Below are 16,480 nucleotides of genomic sequence, written 5' to 3' on the forward strand. Positions count from 1 at the left end.
ATATCGAAACCAATGTAGAAAATGGAGTAAAAATTCCTTGGCATATCACCATTTTTGCACTTCCTACGGATATAGTTAAATGCATATTCTAGAGAAGATGGAACGCTTAACGAATGGATTACATCCATTCAGCCCCATTATATGGCCGGCCAGAAGCCCGCGATTCCTAAGGAATTTTCGCTATGGATGTACGTTTGGGATATCTAGGATGATTCGTGATGCGCCGTTTTGGGCATCATTTTACCAGAAGTAAAGAAATCATACCTGGACACGTATTATACCTTAGCACCATCAATCTCTTTACAAAGGATTCAAATGGGACATTTGTGGATAGATTCAACCACCCTACGGACCATTTAAATATTCTATAGTATTGGTTGATGCTTCTACACGTTTGTCACACGTGTGGTTGTTGTCCACAAGTTGCATTCTCCACACTGGTAGCTCAGATTAACAAGCTCAGGGCTCACCACCCTGATTATCTGATCAACTTTATTTGATTGGATAAGTTGGAGAATTTACATCGGCATTTACATCGAACACTTTAAATCTCGATGGATATTGCATGTCGATTAGGTTTTTTTGAAGTTGAACATCCAGTCCCATGTTCATACCCAGAACGACCCAGCAGAAGTATTCATTAAACGCCTTCAAATGATTGCGTGGTCGACTGGTCATACGTACCACAGTTCCCGACCTCTGCTTGGGGCCATGCAATATTGCAAGCAACCATGTTGGTCCGCCTGAGGCCCGTCACGACCCAACCTTATAAAGCGCGTGTCAGTTGGTTACCAGATACGAACCCGACATATCGCATCTGCGCGTCTTTGGTTGTGCGGTCTATGTGCCATTTGCGCCGCCCTTACGTACACAAGAACAAAAGGGTCCTCAGGGAAGGATGGAAATCTATGTCGATTATGATTCTTCTTCTAATAATTGTTACTAAATAACCTTTGACAGGCGATCTCTTTACCGCTCGTTTTGCGGATTGTCACTTTTATGAGCCAGTCTTCCCGTCGTTAGGGGGAGATAAGAATGTCACCATTCCTAAAGAACGACGCAAATTATCGTGGACATCCCCACTATGTCTCATATCGATCCCAGTCTAGATCGTCAGAGTTTAACCAGACACTTCCTCTGATCTAGAAAAAGTGACGAGATCACATATACCAGCTGCAAATGTGCCTGCAAAGATGTGTACCAAATGTACTTCAGACCTTTGTCCTGAAAGTAGGAAAACCACAATTGTGGTCGACCCTCGTACATTGGCGACTAGCCAATCAATCTATCTTATGCCAGAAGCATGGTAGATAACTCGGTTCGAGGATTCACCTCCCCAAAAGAGGAGGAACGTGGCACGAATGAATCCGCCCCTTGATCGCTGTCTCAGACCTTTTCATCTCATGAGATTAAATCCGGATTACTCCCGAGACCTAAAGTTCTTGGTCCAGTATACTAGTTTGGATGAGATATGAAATTGGAATGAGATTATCATAAATGATGTTTCATTTATATGGTACCGACATAAATGAAAAGGGATGATAACGAACCGCGTTCCGTTGATTAATATCAACGTAGAACTGATTGGTCAACTAAAAGAATTAATCTATGACGAATGAGATGAATGAAATAGTGCAATATGGCGCCTTGTGGCGCAATGTTTCTCTCATACGCCATTTGATTGATTGCAGCATTACAAACGTGGTTGTAGTATCTCTGGGATCGTGATATGAACCTACATGGAGTTTTCAAATGACTTACATGTACTGATTCAAATAGTTCTAGACCACAAGAACATCCTCTTGATTCCCAAGAAGCCTTCACTTTACGGATGCAGAACTATCTGGGCGGATGTGGTATACCCGTCTAAGTGAATATTTGATCAATTAGGGATATATGCCCTTGCGTGTATAAAATCCAAAATTGCTAGAGTTGAGCAAATTAACTCGCATGTCGGACTATAAGGTGAATGATCTTGGGAGAACTTGACATTACCTCGACCTGAAGTTTCGAGCTAGTTTTGATGGTATTCTGGTCCACCACTCAAACTAGACCCAGAAGGTGTTACGTATGAGTATATCCCGATCATATGTATGCTAGATGCAAATGAGACCTTTAACGGAGGGTATGAAGCATAAGGTTCCATATTGGAACGTGAGGCAGCCATATCTAAGTACCATTGGCGTTTGTTGTACTTAGCTCAAATGCACTAGATCAGACATCTTATGTGCTGATAATCTTTTGGCATAAAGCAGCACTGCGCCTAACACTCCGCCACCAAATTTGGTGTTAAAGACATTTTTTTCCGTACTACGGATTTGGGCTTATTCCCTATACATCTCAGAATAGATCACACCCCCTTGATTTTCGGAATGATGCCTACCTTGTGGGATTCGCTGAATCAGACCGTCTATCTGATCACACAAGGTACGTTCCCGCATGGTTATGTCTTTACCATTAAGGAACACCGCAATATCTTGGAGGTTAACTAGATAGACCTTTTGTTGCGAAACCTTTGAATCGTTCCAAGACTCACTATGTCTCATCACGTGAGAGATATGGTTGAGAATTCTTGTTGAGCATATTCAAAATCCCTGCGTTTTTCATCCATCGTTGAGTCCCAACAACGATCCATGAATACAACGTTGTATGTATCGACCAAATCATGATACATCCAACAAGTCAACACCAAGCATATTGTGTCTACATCAGCATGAGCATCAGAAGATTGAAGTCAAGCAGTCCAATCCCAGATAACCTTGCTGACATCTACACGGAGTCACTACTGAAGTCTAAATTTCAGAAGCTTGTCCAAGGAATTGGTATGCGTAACTTTCTCATTTGCGATGCTTGTAGTTTCATTTCGAAGTTTTGTCAAACTCAGGGGGAGTATCTAGAAGTATACTCACTTGATCTTAATGTACTCTTTTTCCCTACGATTATGAGCATTTTTCCCACTGGGTTTTTGCTACCTAACTAGGTTTTAACGAGGCACCCATCCTGGGCTGATCATACCCTTGTAAGCTCTTCTACTTGCGTCCAGAAGACGTATAGTTTTGACTTAATGCAACTTCTCACTTTTCTCCTTAGCCTATGGGTTTTTCTCCCACCTTGGGTTTTGCCATAGCAAGGTTTTGTGAGTTTTACCACTCCTGCATTCTTCCGTTTGTTTTGAGACTCGCATTCGCTACTTGTGCCGACTAAACGAGACGATTTCATCCACTACTTCTACATTTGCCTGAAGATCTGATGCGCCATCTACTTGAGTATTTGCACACTCAAGGGGGAGTGTTATGACATATGTTCTTATCAATATGTGATTGTGTAAATCCTAAGTAGAGATAAAGTAGGAATCCTTTGGGATCTAGAAGATCTTCCCTAATATACTTTGTATTACTTAGAAAACAAGTTTCTCTCCTCCTAATTACTATAAATAAAGGCACAAGGACTGTAGAATTAACACACAATTCCTCAAGTCTATTCTCCAATCTCTCTTCTTCTCTTTGCCGCACATCTCTGTAAAATATAGGCCACAACATTCTTCACAATATATAGCTCATTAACTTATTATGACAATGAAATATGAATTTTATTTTATTTTAACTGGAACCAACCAAATAGTCATTAACTTATTATGACTGAAATTTGGGGAGAACCAAAAAGAAAATATATTGATTTACTACAAACAATAACCAAGAAATACTTGAGTAAAGATGTCCTAGATCACATCACGCTATTTATATTTTGAAATCTTTTGTATGTGGGGTAATGTTAAGGAGTTTAAAATTTTAAATTAAATTTACAAATCAAATAATGTGTTATTGGTAGAAAATAAATACGTTAATCACGACTTAAATAATAATTCAATCATCAACGACCACATTATTTGATATGCAAATTTAGTCATTCGACACTATACTTCAATCACGTAACTTGAAAACGATCGTAAGTAGACAACTCTACAGAAATTTAGTTCACAATATAAAGTGTAAAGCATAAACATTATCATTTGTATCAATATATTTTTTTTTCACCCTTGTAATTTAAATATCTCATTTATATAGAAAAAAAATAATGGAAATGGGACATACAATACAAGGCTGCCCGTTATTTCCACAGAAAAAAGCATAAACGAGAATCACAAAAAATAGAAAGAAGGCAAATTTGACCTGCGGCCACAAAAACTCTGAATCGTAAGACGCCAACGTACCCCTTTACGCAACACACAGATAACACACGCTCTCGCTCTCTCTCTCTCTCTCTCTCTCTCTCTCTCTCTCTCTATAAATTTGTCTCTTTGGTACGAATTGCACAAGTCAATCTGCTCAATTCGATTCCCATTTTTCCAATTAGGGATTTCATTGTAAATCGAAAAAGAATCAGAATTTCATTTGTATTGTGGGAAATTTCTCAGTTCTAATCTTAAATTATAGGGTTTTGGGTTCGGGAGCTGAAAGATGGAAGCAGCAGCCACATCGAGTGTTTTCCAATCATCAATCGCCGCATCCAGGCCTTCCAATTCGATTGGTCGGTCGGGGATTTTGACGGCCCATGGCCCCGGATTTCTGCGTTTGGGTCCCAAAGCTCACTCGCCAAGCAAGGTAATTGATGAGAATTCTAGGTTTCCTGTTGCTTTTCAATTTTGCATGATCCCGAATGGTTTGTGAGTAATCGGTTCCCCTGATAATTGATGAGAATTCTAGGGTTTCTGTTAAATTCATAAATGTTCAATCTTTGATTAGGATTTTAGCGCTTTTAGTTGATGCAGTTCAATTGTGTTGTTTATAGCATATGATTTACTGTCTATGCCAAAAATCAATTTCTGAGCCTCATCTGATTATTTTGGAATATTTCTATCTACGATAGAAAATGGAGATGTACTTGAGTAATATTTGATCTGATTCCTTGTTTAGCAGCATCAGTTTTCAATCTGTCAACCGAAGGTGGGGCATAGGAGAATGGGATATGGAATCAGGAGAGGCTTGGTAGTTAGGGCGGCAGCTGCATCTTCGTCTCCGGACTCAGCTGGTTCTGATTCTCCAATTGCCCCACTTAAGCTGGAGTCTCCAATTGGGCAGTTCCTCTCACAGATAATGATAAGCCACCCGCACCTCGTGCCTAGTGCAGTGGACCAGCAGCTTGACCTGCTTCTAACCGACCGTGATGCTGAGGAAAAGAAGGAAGAGCCTTCTGCTTCTGGTACCGACATCGTTTTGTACAGGTTAGTTGCGATCTCGAGATTGAGTGCTAAGCTAATAGCCACTGATGTTTTCAATTAAATCAAGTTAAGCTGCAGAATGAACCTTAAGTTTGATGCTGTTTTCCTTATGAAAATCAGAATAAAGGAAGCAAGTTTGAAATTTTCGTGTAATTGTCCAGAAGACAAGACATGGGACGAAAATAATCGAAAAGAATGAAAAGAAAAAGAATATTCGTTCTTTATGTTGTTTTAAGTTTCCCTTTTTGTCATCATTTGTTATGTGTGTCTAAATGGAGAATTGCAGTTTTGGAGGGAGATATTGGTCTTTTACTAACTTCTTCTGCATTATCAGGAGGATCGCCGAGGTTAAGGCTACTGAAAGGAGAAAGGCCCTTGAAGAGATTTTGTATACTTTGGTGGTGCAGAAATTCATGGACGCTAATGTTTCTTTAGTACCTGCCATTACCCCCACTGCTTCATACCCTTCTGGCCAAGTTGATTCATGGCCAAGTCAAAATGAGAAGCTCGAGCAGCTTCACTCTCCCGAAGCGTACGAGATGATTCAGAACCACCTGTCTCTCATCCTAGGAAATCGGTTGGGTGACTCGACCTCCTTAGCTCAGATTAGCAAACTCAGAGTCGGCCAGGTTTATGCAGCCTCTGTCATGTATGGGTACTTCCTCAAACGGGTTGACCAGAGGTTTCAGCTTGAGAAGACAATGAAGATCCTTCCAAGTGCAATGGGTCCCGAAGACAGTGATATTCAGACATCCGTGGGGCAGGACATGAGGCCTGGCGGTGGAGAGGATACTTTGCAAGCAGGGGCTTCTTCGCATCCTGAAGTCTCTTCCTGGGCTGGAGGCATTAGTTCTGGGGGTTTTGGTAATGCGATCAAGCCTTCCCGTTTGCGTACTTATGTGATGTCGTTTGATGGAGAGACCCTTCATAGGTATGCAACAATTAGATCGAGGGAGGCCGTTAGCATCATTGAAAAGCACACCGAGGCATTGTTTGGGCGACCCGATATTGTCATCACACCTCAGGGGACTGTTGATTCCTCCAAGGATGATCACATCAAAATTAGCTTTGGTGGTTTGAGGAGACTTGTTTTGGAAGCTGTGACTTTTGGCTCTTTTCTTTGGGACGTCGAGAGCTATGTGGATTCCAGGTATCATTTTGTTGCAAACTGAGTTATGTCAAGTTCAGTTCGGTCCTGCCATAGTAAAACACGGTGGTGCATGTGGAGGCAGGCATAACTGCCCTTCTCAAATGGGATAATTGACTGTAAACTTAGTGAAGAATACCAATTATTTGGTGCTAATTGCTGTATATAAACAGTTGAAGATTTGCTTTTGTTCATGTAATAAAAGGCTTTGTAGGATTGTCAAACTTTGTGTAATTTTGATTTATTTGCGTGGCAACTATTTCGCATCGATGCAATGGGTTACAAGAACAACATTTGATCAATACATTTATGAGACATCCTTTCTTTTGTTGCACTTCTACATGGAATTGTAAAGAATTTTGTTAGGCTTGGATAGATTCAGACGATGCAAAACTGTACCGAACATATCATAGAATGCAAATTCCGCATCAGTTTCTGTAAGTTGTGCAGATAAGAAGCCTTGCCCGTCATAGTAGAACTTGAATCCATTTCGTTTCGCTTTGATATCGCCTTTCCATGCCTTCGACCCACCACCGCTGGTCAAGAATTGCATTTGGCTGCACACAAATTGGTGATTTTTAACAGATTCTGTTCATCCATAAACATAACGTAAAAACTGTTTGTTCATCTTTACCTGTTGGTGTCACTTAAGTGTTCCAAGCAGTGATCATGTCCGTTTATGTACGCATCAACGTTGTTTGCCTGCATCAAAATCATACGAGAGATCGAAACACGTTATTCAACGTCTCTCTCTCTCTCTCTCTCTCTCTCTCTCTCTCTCTCTCTCTCTCTCATGCATAGCAGCACAAGAAGTTACCTCAAGAATGGGCAGAATTTGGTCTACTACTTCTTTGGTGTCTCCATGAGACCCTATGCTTCTGATTGTGTGATGTCCAACGACTACTTTCCACTTTGCAGAAGAATTCCTTAATGCAAAATCTAGATCCTGTTCCCAACATAAACAAATGTATTATGTTTACTGGCAGGAAAATCCATTGTTGTAAATTCCCACATGATGGGAGAAAATTAGGAATGCCACTATCGCGGTATCTCAACTCTCAAGTCAATAACACACCGCATGAGTTTTAAATTTCTCATAGAGCAGTTTGTGATTGATTTGAGATACTGTCAAGCGAAATCCCTGTTTCGTTCTCAAGCTGATGGGGAACGGGAGGAGTACCTTCAGGAGGTTGGAGATGTACTCCTTCCTAGGAAGAACACCTCTCCAGTCATGCTTGTAGTACTTTTGCCTCAAAAAGTACTTGTCCACGAAAGGGTTGGTGTCAATGAAGAAGAAATCTGCAACTTGTGTGTTGACAAGAAAGGACCTGAGGCAAAGCCACCGGCTGTCCATCTTCCTAAGGACCGGACTCAACTGGGCCAAAGCGTTTCCCCGGTAGTCATGGTTGCCGAGAACTGAAATCGACCAGATTTTCCCGCCAACATAGAAACAAAGTCAGCTGAGCTCCATCCCAATTCAATTGCCACTATTGTTACGAAAATCAGAGGACATCCATGTATAACATATATTGCTGAATTTAACAATTGAATGTGCATTGAAGAATCAACGAGAATTTAACGGGTGAATCTGAGCTGACTTAAAAATGTACGAAGCAACGAACTCACCAAGATACCATTGCTTTTGCAGGCTCTGAGCAGTGTAGATTTCAGTAAACGACTTTAGAAATGCAGGGTCGTTGACGCTGGTCAATCCCCTGTTGTAAAAGTTGTCACCCGTGGAGATGACGAAGTCTACGTTTAATTTGGCTCCAATCTTCCCCATCTGCAATTAAGTATTTACAAAATGCAATTGTACTTGTACATAGAGGAAAAGAACAGCCACTCATTACTTTTAGGAAGGAAATGGATCTTCGCCAATTCCTTTTCTTGAGGATTCCGGGAATTCTGTAATTGTGACCGTTTATTGTATATCTTATGGTCAGTTTTCATTAGATAATATTCATATTAAATTTAAAATAATTTCTGACCGCACGATATACGATGAACATTTATGATTACGGAATTCCGAGATTCACAAAAAAAAATCCGACGAGGATCATTTTCATCAAAAGCATTTTTAGCAACATTCCATTGAAAAAGTTAAATGTGCTTTATGAGTTAATCAAAAGCACTTTCAATATATGTCATATATGAAAGTAAAGCAAACTGTCTCCAACTCTATGTCGATGATAAACAAAGTAAAACAAATCCTGGTGTAGCAAAGCTGATGAGAACAATGTGTTCCCCCTCCGTAACTCGCATAAAAATAAAAATAAAAATAAAAAGAACAACAAAGTAAAGAAATATAGTTAACAAAGTTAACCTGAAAAGCAACTTGAGATTGATTGTAACCACCCCTTCTACCCCAGTCACCAACCGCCAAAAAGCTGAGTGAGCCATCAGGTTTCACAGGGTGTTCAAATCGCTGAAGCTCTGCCGTCGACACAGAAACAAAGCTCAACAGAACAATATTCATGCAAACAACCACCCACAGTAACCCCATGGCCATGGACATCAGGTAGCCAATATTATGTTTCTGTCTCTGTGAGAGAGAGAGAGAGAGAGAGGTGGTTGGAAGTTGGAACTAGAAGAAAGTACAACGTTGAGTGTATTATATTATATTATATTATATATAAAAGGGAAAGTGCTTTAGTTAATATGAATTATTGTTGTGAGGGCCATGTAATAATGTAATTAGATTTTGAATTAGGAAAATGTAGGCATAAACATACAAGGGAAAGTAAATGCTACGTAGACTCATCCGTTTGAAGTTAAAAAGAAAACTAATGAAAATGGTTTGGAAACCTTAAATTTTAATAATAATGACAAAATAAATGATAAAATAAATAGTATTAAGATTAACTTTTTAATATAAAAATATAATTTTTCGTTAAAATGAATAGTATCAAAAAAATTTCATTAAAATCCCTTAAATTATTCCAGTTGGTATCTGCAGTGCAAAATATGATCATGCTGGGTCCCATCGATGGGTCTAGGTCCCAGGGTTGCTTTCCTTCCCAATTTCCTAGCAATTTCCTGCATCTTGTTTTTCTCTTTCACTTTCAGGTTTTGGGATCGTACTCTGGCAATTGAGTGATCGACAGAGAGGAGAGAATCCTACTTCATTGAGTGATGGTCCTGCACTGATCACTTGCTAGCTCAATTCCAAATATATACAGAAAGGAATGAAGCATGTTGCGTAAGTTTTTCTACAAATCATTAGGTCTTTTGATGATAGAACAACTCTTTTAATAATATACAAGTCATGCAACAAATTCATATGAACTTGCTCTACATTCGATCCAACACTGATATAGTTTTCAACTTAATAATTTGGGACAAACTTCAGCGCCGAAGTTGATCCACACCGATGACTTATACCGAGCTGTACAAACTCCAACAATATATATCTTGGTAAACATTAAAATGGTATCTTAGTATATTTTGTACAAGGTGCTAGGAAGAACTGAAATGATGGCTTAATTTTGTGTTCTAGTGTCTCATCACCTAGGATATGTTGAAAGAGAGCTACGCTAAACGTCCTTATTTAGGTTTACCTCATCTTGATTCTTGTCCAAGAAACCTCTTATTTATATATTATAGGTTATTTAGTTTCATACATGAGGGAATGTTTCCGGCTCAGAACATATTTGCCAAGTAGCTAGAATTTGGGTTCGTTTAAAATATTATATTGAGCAATAAAATTGTGGTGATCGAAAGAAATCGACTAATTGCATGTGTGTAAGGCAGTGTACTTTGCCTCCTTGCTCTGCAGTTCGATCCTTCTTGTCGTACATCAAAGTAATTTAGAATATCGTCATGTTAAAAATAAGAATCGACCAATTTGATAAGAATCAATTTAGCCGAACGAGGTACATTTTAAGAATAAGAACAATTTGGGAATTGAATCCAACTACAATTTTTGTTCTTGCAACAACAATCTATATATAATACGTTCCCCATAGGATCTAGCTACGAAGCTTGATTTATATGGAGGGGTGAAGCTGCTTGGAAGCATTCAGTCTATGTAAAACCTTGCCATAAACATCATAAAATGCAATCTCTGCATCTGTGGGATTCAACTTCACAGACATGAAGCCTTGACCATCATAAAAGAAGTTGAGCCCTTCTTTGTTCAGCCCCTTAACATCTCCCCTCCATGCTTTAGACCCTGCTCCGCTTGTTAGAAATTGTATCGGGCTGCATTTACATTCGAGTTTCAATCAGCATCACCATCATATGGCGTCACATACAAATTAAACTTTTTCGGCAAGACTCACGTTTGGTGCCTAGGATTGGATCGAATGGGATAATCACCACCAGATTCAATGTGTTGAAGCAAGAAATGAATGTTAACTTCCAAATCTAGTGAGTTTTCCAATCCAAGGTACCAAACAAGGCCTTCCAATTTTAAGCAACACCATGAAAATTGAAAAGGATTACCTAAATTAAACTTACCTCTCTAAGTCACTAACGTGTTCTAGGTCATATATACACTCGGCCATTTGAATGGCCCTTTCCAATTCTTCTTGACAAGATTCCTCGTTACTTTCACCCTGGTTGGTTGAAGCTCCCCCTGCCATTCCTGCTCTTCTCTGTCTAAGAGCTCATTTTCTTGTCTTTTTCCGTTCCCATACACCAACAGTCGTTTAATCAGGGATCTGACTACCATTACCTGATCTTCCCTTTTTTGTTCTATCATTGATGGTGTAGGTGTGTTGGGATGATATAAGGTCTGCCCCACTCCTCTCTAGTAAGGAGCATCCCTTGTTCTAGGAGCTTTTGGGCCGTCACCTTGGTAGGGCGGCCGTTCTCATCTGCTCCCAAACACTTCAAGATTCCTATGTTGGGATTGTAAAAACTTGCTTCCGCTATATTGGTTGTGGGAAGAAATGGCCGTGATTCGGCCTCTACCATCTCCCAAAAGCCTGACCCTTATGCGCTTGCCTCATGATACATAGCCACTTGTTGATGTAGGGTGGAGGGTATAGCAAGACTTTGGTGGATCCAATCTCTTCCAAGTAAGGCTCCATAGGTGGAGGTGCAGTCCACCACAAAGAACGCCAGCATGATCTGTTTAGACCCCAGATCTACTTCCAAAGGCAATATCCCAAGAGTCTTGGTGATAGCGCCCGAGAAACTAGAAACTGTGAGGTCTGTAGGAATAAGATTCTCTGTGCCTCTCCCCAACTTTTTCATTTGCTTGGCTGGTAATACATTAACAGCTGCCCCTCCATCAATCAAAATCCTTTTGAAGAGCACTCCCTCCAAATGAGCTGTTACATATATGGGCTTTAGATGATTGGCAAGTGAAATGTTCGGGCGACTGAACACCATTTTGTCTGTGTAGATCCTTAAAGGACCCTCTTTGGATGCTTCAGATGATGCAACCTTCCCCGACTCTCCTTCTTCTGCTATCTCCACATTAACATGAGCCATCATTGGCTCAGTTGTTACATAATCTCATTCCATGGTGGCGGGCTGATTAGGTTGGGCAACAAACATAGCAGATAACACATACGCCATGTTTATATGAAAGTTGATAGGCTCTGGCAGTTCCTCTTTTTTGCTCCCAATCTGGTCCATGAACTCATTCAACCACGTCATAGCATACCATAGCATCTGTGTAGATCCTTAAAGGACCCTCTTTGGATGCTTCAGATGATGCAACCTTCCCCGACTCTCCTTCTTCTGCTATCTCCACATTAACATGAGCCATCATTGGCTCAATTGTTACATAATCTCCTTCCATGGTGGCGGGCTGATTAGGTTGGGCAACAAACATAACAGATAACACATACGCCATGTTTATATGAAAGTTGATAGGCTCTGGCAGTTCCTCTTTTTTGCTCCCAATCTGGTCCATGAACTCATCCAACCACGCCATAGCATCTGGTGGAAGCAATGGTTCTGGTGCCCCCTCTAGCTGATTCACACCTGAACATGGTGTTTGTTTTGGAACTTCCCCGAAGGGATCCTCTAATGATAGAGAAGGTTATTCTTTCTCAGGGGAGACAGTTCCAAAGCAAATAGGCTGCTTTGCCTTCCATCCGGGAGTCGGCGCCATAACTATATCTTCTTGAGCTCTCCTCAAGATTCTATATTTCCCAGGGTGTAGGCTTTATGGCACATGATTTCCTTCACCTTCAATCTTGCTGTTAGCCTTTTCCACCTCCTTCTTACTTCTCCAGTGGAGCTGACTGCTCCCCCCAGATGACGTTTTCTCTAACTTTTGATTTTTGGAAGCTTCCGACGTCGCTGGTGTTTTCAAGGAATTCATGTAGGCTTTGTGTTGCCTCTGAACCCTTCTGACCATGGAGGCACCCATTTGTTTAACAGGCTGTCCATTCTTCCTGACCACATACCATTTTCGCCCAAGGCGGGCAGGATTATCTTTTGTGACGGGGTTTGTTATCCTGTCATTCCTCCTGACCTCTCTTCCCATATGGCCGTACTGAGAATGCCCTACACTTGTCTCTTTTGGCTTCTTGGCATCTTTATCCTCTGCCTCCTCAGAAACTTCATGGTTACGAAATTTCTGATAAAGCCTTTGGTTGGGAATCGTCTCCTAGCCGCTGAAAGACACTTCGAGAGGTATCCCTTCCTGCAGTCCGCCGAGCTTTCTCTTGTGCCTCTTTTCTCTTTTGTTCTTCATTTCTCCTGATCAATTCATGATCTATGAGGGCTCCCGCGGGCAATATATCGAGTTCACACTCGCATTGGCACTTACTGCACAGCACCATTCCTTTGAATATGGCAGCTTTTGGATATTTAAGCAAGTTAACCCCCCCCTTTATGGGTTTGTCAACCAGTCTTCTTTCTTCTTCTCTTGTGACCTTCTCTTTTCCCTTCTCTGCCCATGCCATACTGATCATATTTATAGGGGCCTCTGAGAAGGGATCCGTATGTTTATCCGTCATCGCAGCTTCTTCTAATTGATTGGTTTTAAGCCCCATCTTCTCCCTATCATCTTTCTCCCCAATATGAGGTAAAGACATAGGGATAGGTGGTCTTAGAACCAGGTCATCTTCTTTTCTGGAGCCTGCAGAAGCGTTCTCCAGTCTTTGTAGTATGTGCAACAAAGCAGTTTGGAAATCTTCTGATCCTTTTGACATATTGCTTTGATCAAAGAATCCCACCGGGCGTGCCAAAACTATGTTCGTGGCGGGAATTTCCGTGGGGAATGCTTCCTGGCCGACGAGCACACAGTTCCCCGAGAGGTTGGCGCCGGTTGATGCTTTCTGTCGGGCTTCTGCTTTACTGGCGGGCTTGTCGGGCAAAGCCTGTCGGGTAAGGCTGAAAGAGAAGGACAGAGTTAACTTTGAAATGTGCCTTTGTGAGGCTTTAGGTGTAAGCCTTGAGGCTCAAGATCAAGATTAACTTTGAATTGCTCAGGCGTGCCACTACCATCTTCAGCATGGCATATGTAGAACGGATGTTTGAGTTACAATTATATATATTCGAGAGACTATGTTAGTTATTGACAGGTGCCTTTGTGGGGCCTTAGGTGTAGGCCTTGAGGCTTCCCATAAATAACTAACTTAGTACTCAAACACATAAGGTTCCTTTTGTTGGTTATATGGGTCTTATAACCATTATACTTCTGATTACCTAAGCTCAAATAGCAGAATGAATCCAAATAGGTGCCTTTGTGGGGCCTTGAATAGGCCTTAAGGCTTCCCATAAGAACCCCTTCTGTACTCAATGTTCTTGCCCGAGAAATAGGATGAATCCAAATAGGTGCCTTTGTGGGGCCTTGAATAGGCCTTGAGGCTTCCCATCAGAATTTATCCCGTACTCGAACGTTATATAGTCATCATAATATAACAGAAATCAAACTACGTGGCAGGTCGATTACTTGCGCCCCAAGTAACTTGGGACTTCTTGTTTATCAAAGCTTGTCGTGGATGGGTTAAGTCCACATCAGGTTCTTTTTTATGCCTTGAGGCCAAGGACTTTTTAGGGTGATCAAATCTTATATGCCCGAGGGCTTAGAACTTAGATCTGGCTTGAACTGTGAAGACATATTCAAATCGGATTCAAGCGCTGAGAGAGTCTTTTAATAGCCATATTACTAGAAATAACTTGGATACAACTTGAAGTATACAACATATTGCTAGGCTAATGAATGAAAAGACAAAAAACAAAGAAGGTCGGGCAAGGTTTAACCTTGTCGGGTAAGGCGGATCGTCTTGCAACTTCCTATCTTTGTGGGTTAACAGAAGGTTTGAAAATTTAGAAAAGGGGTTGGGAGGTGAGTTTGTAGAAAGAAAATCGATACTACAGCAGGCGTTGAACAGGGTAGCAGAGCTATTACAAAGGGTTTGTCCCGAAAGAGATGAAGGCTTGGGTTGATTACAGCTTCGTTTTGAAGGTAAATCTGGCTTTGAGCAGAGTTTGTGCTTTTGTTTGTTTGTTTGAGTGTCCTTGATTCTAACTTCTCTTTCTCCTTTTATAGCCACCTTGGCTTGGCCTCCTGTAGCAATAATCTTGCCCGAATGCAGTTTGAAGGATAGTGACTCATCAGCTATTTACTTGTACTGCCATCATAAAGTACTTTTGGGCTGATTAGTTGGCTGGTCTATACCACTTGGCCGGTCTATACCACTTGGCCCTTGGGTAGGTAAGCAAGTGGTGCAAATGATCTGCACCTAGTCGGGAAATGCCATTTCTGCTTTCTAGGTCTGGGCTGAGCTTCGGACTTTTCCTTCTCTTTTTGGGCCAACTCCCTTCTAAGCCCAAAGTTTAAGTTTCAACCCAAACAAATATAATAAATAAAATATACATTTTCATTAACTTTCGAAGGTGAGACAACTCTCCACATCCTCGCAGAAGAAACTTACCGTTATACCACTGCTTTTGCAGGCTCTTTTCTGTATAGATTTTGGTAAACGACTCTTCAAATGCTGTGTCATGCTCGCTGGTGAGTCTATTGTCGTAAAAGTTATCTCCCGTTGACACCACGAAATCTATGTCAAGTTTCTCTCCAATCCTTCCCATCTGCAACAAAAGTAGTTGTGCATGCCAGAGCGAAATGTTACTAGCACTCCAAAAATGTTACTTCTGTCAAAATCATAAGAAGAATTTTATATGAATGAGAAGAAGGTTTGGAAGAAACCTGAAGGGCAACTTGAGATTGGTTGAAATCTCCTCTTCTTCCCCAGTCCCCAACCACCAAGAAACTGAGTGATCCATCTTGTTTGGTGGGGTGGTCGAATCTATGAAGCTCCGCAGATGTAATTACCAGACACAGGCCAAAACTGAGGATCAAGAAAAACATAGAGGTCCTGGAATTTTTACAAGGAATAGCCATGGATGGCTTTGGAGAAAATATATGAACCGAGGCAAAAGGTATAGACTTGATGACTATTTGGAGGTAAGCTTCTTCCTTGTTCAAAGTGTCACGGTCCACTGCCTTTATATATAACAAGGTTGATAGCCTTTATATATAACAAGGTTGATAATTAAGTAGGAGATGCTTAATTGTAATTATTATGGTGATGATGCAAAAGGGTTGGGATTAGTTACCAATCAATTTTGAAATGCTAGTCTGTTACGCAACGACAAGATAAATACTAATAAGAGAAAAATCTTAAGTTATAACCAAGAAATTAGAACAAGGTATGCGAGGAATTGAGTATATCCACAGATATCCTCATCGACGTGTGAGTTGGTGGACACAATTATCTAGCTGTTGTACTTTTGAACTTGAAACATTTTTCAATATCAGGACTTGTAATTTGTCCCGTAAATATTAGTTAATCAGTAAAATTTGTAAGTTTTTTAGATTCTTTGTGTATAAAATATTGGTTGGATATGATTGGGTTTGGCAGGGAGAAGGTGGGAGTATTAGTTTCATGGATTATAAAATGGTTGGCAGAAAATGTTAGGGTTTGCATACACGATGACGAGATGCGAATATGCGCGGGCATATATGTTGGAACCGTTAGAATATTCGGAGGATCCAAATCCAAGGTCGGTAACAAGTAACAACCACTTTGCCTCCCGACTCGTAATATGGCATGGCAGATGCCATCGTCTCCAAATAAGATTTAGCCAAAATGGTCTCTTTCAACCTTCGTATGTTGGATTGGACGGGACCAGTCAGAGACTCT

At 40.8% G+C, this 16,480-nt stretch overlaps 3 protein-coding genes across 6 annotated transcripts; 1 reads left to right on the plus strand and 2 right to left on the minus strand.

Moving 5' to 3' along the window:
* Nucleotides 1-4,214: 4,214 nt before the first annotated feature.
* Nucleotides 4,215-6,589, plus strand: LOC126625805 (UV-B-induced protein At3g17800, chloroplastic-like). 2 transcript variants are annotated; one of them, XM_050294889.1, is made up of 3 exons: nucleotides 4,215-4,601; nucleotides 4,917-5,221; nucleotides 5,553-6,589. In XM_050294889.1, exons 1-3 carry the CDS (start codon nucleotides 4,458-4,460, stop codon nucleotides 6,388-6,390), a joined length of 1,287 nt encoding a protein of 428 aa, XP_050150846.1. In that variant the 5' UTR covers nucleotides 4,215-4,457; the 3' UTR covers nucleotides 6,391-6,589. The 2 variants fall into 2 exon arrangements, with proteins under 2 accessions (XP_050150846.1, XP_050150845.1); XM_050294888.1 differs by having other exon boundaries at nucleotides 4,216-4,601; nucleotides 4,914-5,221.
* On the minus strand, nucleotides 6,582-8,968 carry LOC126625807 (purple acid phosphatase 8-like). Its single transcript, XM_050294892.1, has 6 exons — nucleotides 8,689-8,968; nucleotides 7,992-8,148; nucleotides 7,546-7,781; nucleotides 7,183-7,311; nucleotides 7,000-7,067; nucleotides 6,582-6,922 (listed from the first exon to the last, which is right to left on the minus strand). Exons 1-6 carry the CDS (start codon nucleotides 8,878-8,880, stop codon nucleotides 6,703-6,705), a joined length of 1,002 nt encoding a protein of 333 aa, XP_050150849.1. The 5' UTR covers nucleotides 8,881-8,968; the 3' UTR covers nucleotides 6,582-6,702.
* A 110-nt stretch (nucleotides 8,969-9,078) lies between these two features.
* On the minus strand, nucleotides 9,079-15,814 carry LOC126625808 (purple acid phosphatase 17-like). Of its 3 annotated transcripts, none has more exons than XM_050294894.1 (3): nucleotides 15,484-15,811; nucleotides 15,209-15,365; nucleotides 9,079-9,503 (listed from the first exon to the last, which is right to left on the minus strand). In XM_050294894.1, exons 1-3 carry the CDS (start codon nucleotides 15,676-15,678, stop codon nucleotides 9,391-9,393), a joined length of 465 nt encoding a protein of 154 aa, XP_050150851.1. In that variant the 5' UTR covers nucleotides 15,679-15,811; the 3' UTR covers nucleotides 9,079-9,390. The 3 variants fall into 3 exon arrangements, with proteins under 3 accessions (XP_050150851.1, XP_050150852.1, XP_050150850.1); XM_050294895.1 differs by having other exon boundaries at nucleotides 9,079-9,508; nucleotides 15,484-15,804; XM_050294893.1 differs by lacking the exon at nucleotides 9,079-9,503 and adding an exon at nucleotides 14,413-15,094 and having other exon boundaries at nucleotides 15,484-15,814.
* Nucleotides 15,815-16,480: the final 666 nt, after the last annotated feature.

Source organism: Malus sylvestris, chromosome 6 (assembly GCF_916048215.2).
Source record: "Malus sylvestris chromosome 6, drMalSylv7.2, whole genome shotgun sequence".
NCBI lineage: Eukaryota > Viridiplantae > Streptophyta > Magnoliopsida > Rosales > Rosaceae > Malus > Malus sylvestris.